This window comes from Suillus subaureus (genome assembly GCF_016647635.1).
Source record: "Suillus subaureus strain MN1 chromosome Unknown BJ212scaffold_120, whole genome shotgun sequence".
NCBI classification, from domain to species: Eukaryota; Fungi; Basidiomycota; class Agaricomycetes; order Boletales; family Suillaceae; genus Suillus; species Suillus subaureus.
The window spans coordinates 3,702-8,570 of NW_024538676.1; the positions used below are offsets into that span (position 1 = coordinate 3,702).

Here is a 4,869-nt window from a genome sequence, read left to right on the forward strand (position 1 = left end):
TCAGCACCATTGAGTGAGATGATGGTAGCAACACCCTCCCCAGAAGTTTTCACAGGTATTTCACACAACAATAGCTGCACCTCCTTGTCCTGAAAGGCTTTGCAGATATGCAATTCTGAGCGACTCATGAGTAGAATGTGTGTCATGGGTAGATCAGGCTCACAAAGAGCCCGTGCAAGGGAAAGGATAAGATCAGTGAGCTTGGGTTTGGATGTGCATTCATCAAGGGCATCAATAACAAATGTCAGAGGCAGACACCCACATAATTTGAGTTGAAGATTTTGGAGAGGTTGGAGAAAGAGAGCCTCCATCTGGTCACAGAGAGACTTATCTGGGTCTAGTAGAGTGGGATTGTCATGGATAGCTCTGTTCACATCCTTCCAGATGCTGGGAAAATTGGTGGCAAGCTGATAGACAAGAGTCACAAAAAAATACCCAGTCATGCAACATTTCATAAACTTGCACAAGAAAAAGAATGTTCCTCTGAGCTGCTTTTCGACACTAGTCTGCTCTGTCACTTTTAGACCTCTCATCCTCTCTGCTATGGTGAACGCAATGGCAGACTTTCCGACGCCTGCCATTCCATACAGCCAAATAAGTCAATTCTTCTTTGAGTTGTCCAGTAAGTTGTATATGTAGGTGAGGAGATCCATCCAGGTCCCTTCCAAACATTTTGGGTGGGGCTGACACTCTCAGGAGTTGTATTCAGCACCTTTGACAGCAACCTGGGACAGCCTTGCCCAAGTTCCTTCAAATGATGGAAGAACTGTCAAAAAGGTCAGAAAGTGAGAGAGGAACAAGGGTGAGAAAAACTGACATTGTTCCTCACTCATTCACAAAGGTTATGATATGTGTGATGAAATGGACAGATTGAGAGTACTAGCTGGGTGCTGTTAGAAATCATCTGAGCAATATTTATCTCCAGGGACAACATACAAAGATTCGAAGGATCTGTTAGAGCTGAAGTAAGTTGTTAACTTGAAATCCTGAAATGTGATAGAGATGGGATAAGATAAATGGTTGTTTCAATCTGTAGAAAGCTTGCTGGATAGTAAGATACAATTCAAGGACGAGTGAGCGCTTGTCTGGTTGCAGGAGGCCACGAGGTTGCTGTAGTACACCTCATGTAACGGCACTTCTCGGGAGTATTAGAGGTCTCTCAGATGTGTTATCAGAGCCTACCAAAACCTTATATTGCTTCTAGTTCTCGATGTTTAGAACTCGATGTGCACAGCGGCCAGTCCGATTCGGATGTACAAGATCTATCTTCGCACCTATCTTTCCATGCCATACGAAGTTCGTCCTTATAATTAATGGTCAGGAAGTGTTTTATTTCACCATTGGGTACATCCTCAGCACCCGGGTCACTAGCTACACATGAGTCCGCATCATGAATGAACAGCATATGAATCTCCGATTCCTACTCTACAGTCTCCCGAAAAGAAAAACGACGAGCCAAAGTGGAAAAATCAGACGTTAAGCTTGATGTTTGAGACGAGTGTGGCAATGACATCATTTTAATATTTGTAGAGTCCGAGCCAGTCTTTTGAAAAGAACTGAGATGCCTGTACGCTACTGCTGGCGCTTTTATAGTAAGTATGTTGATGACTGACACATATAAAAGAAAAACATAGCTAGGATATTGCAGGACGCGAGCCGACGTCACTGCATCACTCGCCCTTCAAGCTGTCCATTTTAGCTTGTGCTCGGACGTATCACTCACTCTCTGTAGTTAATTTCGAATAACCTGATCCTTCGCTCACTTATCTCATCAGATCTCTCTTGCGCCTAGATGGCAAAGCAAAAACTTGAACAGAGGCTTGGCGAGATATGTGAGTCTAGTTTTATTCTTCCTGGACTTTTACTAGCCTGACACTAATTAAGGCCAATGATTTCTGGGGTAATGACACGAACCGTACGCCTCGTCGCTCAGCAGACACATCATCTCCGCTTTATCTGCGCAATTTGTTCGGTTTCCTGCGCTCCGGCACTCGACCTACAAACGCGCCCCCATCAATTCAGCTCCGGCCCCGGCGTTTAAACTTGAATTTGAGCTTGAGCTTACTTCCCGTAAAACTTTCCAGGCATCCCGTCGTCGTAGCCCCTTGCCGTGAGGAAGACGTGAGTAGCCCGTCATCCCCAATACGTGTCCCTTTTTGATACCGTTGCCATTAATTTACAGAGATACGGCATGACCCACGAGACTGACGCAGAAGCAGAAGAGGCTATGCGACGTACGAACAGCAACACAGCCAACAGTTCAACACAGCAAGGACAAGTTGTAGCAGGGCCACAAGGGTCCTGCGGACGACCAGCACAGAGTGCTTAGGGGCAATCTTCCGATTTCGAAGCGGGGGAACCTCTGATAGGATGTTGTGGATTCCATCCCGTCCGTCGTCGGCCTGTATCGAACTAGTCCTTCCATCGGGTTATCATGGAGGCCATTGTGGTGCTTCTGCGAAAACATTCCTCGACGCACACGAGTCAACGCAAGCACTTGAGGACGGAAGAGCGGATGTAGTGGAGGATTCGATGGTGAATCGGGTGGGTTGAAGGATGAGGATAGTGAGTGAGAGTGGGTTGGTGACACCATCGTATGCGAGCCTGGCGCAGGGGATGGTTTGAATGAACTTCAGATGTGTGTAGAATAGTATCAAACACACCGGTCCGTGGATGAGCTGCCGATCAGGGACGCGCAGACAGCAGACAGTTCAAGTCAAGTTGCAGTGGACGCATATTGGTCCTAAAGGATGCTGACGGTGCATGTTGTATGACGAGAGCTGATAGTGTGAGCGAGTTTTGAAGTGCGTAATAGATATCACATGTACCATCCCGTGAACCTCGTGACTGTACAAAGTCTATATAGGCTTGACGAGAAAATAAGAGGGGAGTACAGGTTAAGAGGGCTTCATGTCAACCTGCTGTCCTCTGCTTAGTGGTAGTCCGCTGCGATAGGGTGGTCAACACCAGACGAACACCACATAAATTGAGATTGAGGAGATTGCATGCGATCCTGACTAAGACGCGTCAGCATGAAAAACGCAGGGAGCACAAAACGCTAACGCACAAGATAACAGTTCCGCAAATCCAAGAGCGTCTCAGATCGCACAGGTAACCAGGTTCTATGAAAATGCATTGATTCCAGTATCAGATAATATAGATGATCACGAACGATAATTTCTTCGGCAAGGCTGACACATCGGAAGAGCAAGGGAAACCGGATAATAGACAGGGAGCGGTGGAAGGTGGACGACGAGGAAATCTTGATAGGGTACTCCAGAATGCCGAGAAATGGTAGGAATATCAGATGTTCTCGCGTACAAAAAGATACTAGAGTCCCCACAACGCAGGGTACATTTTGTTCCGAAGACTGTACCCTGCGTTGTCTCCATGTCATGTGCGATCTGCTTTCAAACCTCTAGTTCTCATTCTCCAGACCATCCAAGAGGTTGACTGCTGGGTCAAGTGCCTGAAATGTGTAAGATAGGCCCAACAAGTTTCGTGACCCCCACAAACAAGAACTGTTGAACGTAAGTCTGAAGACACAGTTGAAAGCACAAAATACAGAAGTGATGAAGGCATGAAAGTACTGTCTGCAAATTCTAGATCCGTGAATAAACAATCAAGTCCAGGGCTGAGGGATACACACATCCACTAGGACGCGGGGAATCCACAGCTCTGGATAACGAGTGTAGTTATTAGGTCAAAGGAACGAACGGCAATAAGTACGACGAGGCTAGAGCTCGGAAGTGATAGTGGTATCTAAGAAATACGATCACTGGACTGAAACCATGTTCTCGTGAAAGGTGAGCTCAATTACGAAAGTACTGCGATGGTGTGAAATCTACCTGAACGATACCCCTACGTCTAGAAATATGCCCCGCGAAGGCGGACTACACCATCTTTGAGTCGCTCCGTAATTACAGGACTCGCTGCTGGGCGGTATTTGAAATCCTTCGAGTACCTGTGCAAGATGAGAGTGAGCCTCTGCACCATTCACTGGAGCGCGAAGGGGTGGAAAAGTTTTTACATAAAATGACAACTCACCTTTCAGCATGAATGATCTTGGTTTGGGATCTATGGGACTGCAACTTAAATGCAGCCCAGAAAAGGAACGCAGTCACAAGAAGGAGTGTAATGCGCTTCCAGAGCGAAGGCGTGGGGCGGTTAAAACGGGGATCTGCATGGAATTGCTTGATTTGAGACTGCAGTTGTGGATTAGCTTCTATTTCAGCGGGATCGTTGGCTGAGAGGGCCTGATATTGGGCTGGCATGGTACCGCTGGCACAGTGACAAGTCAAAAAGCGAAAGGTGGTACAGTGTATTAATATTTGGTACCGTGAAAGCGGGTGTAACGGTCGGAGTTTAAAATTGTACTATGTAGCTAGCCTCTGGTGCAACGAAGACGGCAGTCGATCTACATGGGTATACTTGTCCAATATTATAACTTAAGCCACCATATTTTAACGTGCATACTGTACATAAGCTTTGTACATGTGTACTGTGCCGAAAAAGTAGCATGTTAATCAAGCTGATCGAGACACTTCCTTTATATATAGGTGAGCCACAACCGCAATCTATGTCCAAAGTGTACCATGACACTCGTCGCTGAGCTAGTTGTATAGGGGCGATCTGGCACTTTTCAGCTCGTTTTCCACAAAGGAAGCAGCATCCTCAGTGGAAGGACGATTCTCAGGTTTGGTTGACCAACATTTCCGCATGAAATCCAAATGCTGGTGGCTGACGGTCACACTGGATTCGGGCCGATATGGCCCTACACGGTCGAACTGAGCTTTGAATACTTGTTGAACATTTTTGAGCCACCAGAAGGGAAGTCTACCCGAGAAAACCTGTATCATGCAAGTTTCA

At 46.5% G+C, this 4,869-nt stretch overlaps 2 protein-coding genes across 2 annotated transcripts; both read right to left on the minus strand.

Moving 5' to 3' along the window:
* Positions 1 to 218: 218 nt before the first annotated feature.
* On the minus strand, positions 219 to 599 carry BJ212DRAFT_1204500 (uncharacterized protein; the record flags this gene model as incomplete). The annotated part of the gene is made up of 1 exon (XM_041329133.1): positions 219 to 599. A coding segment is annotated over one exon (381 nt), but the record flags the coding sequence as incomplete, so codon positions are not given.
* Positions 600 to 3,629: 3,030 nt separating this feature from the next.
* Positions 3,630 to 4,384, minus strand: BJ212DRAFT_130319 (uncharacterized protein). The gene is made up of 2 exons (XM_041333380.1): positions 4,048 to 4,384; positions 3,630 to 3,964 (listed from the first exon to the last, which is right to left on the minus strand). The coding sequence occupies exons 1-2, from the start codon at positions 4,272 to 4,274 to the stop codon at positions 3,868 to 3,870; spliced, it is 324 nt and encodes a 107-aa protein (XP_041185851.1). The 5' UTR covers positions 4,275 to 4,384; the 3' UTR covers positions 3,630 to 3,867.
* Between the last annotated feature and the right edge of the window lie 485 nt (positions 4,385 to 4,869).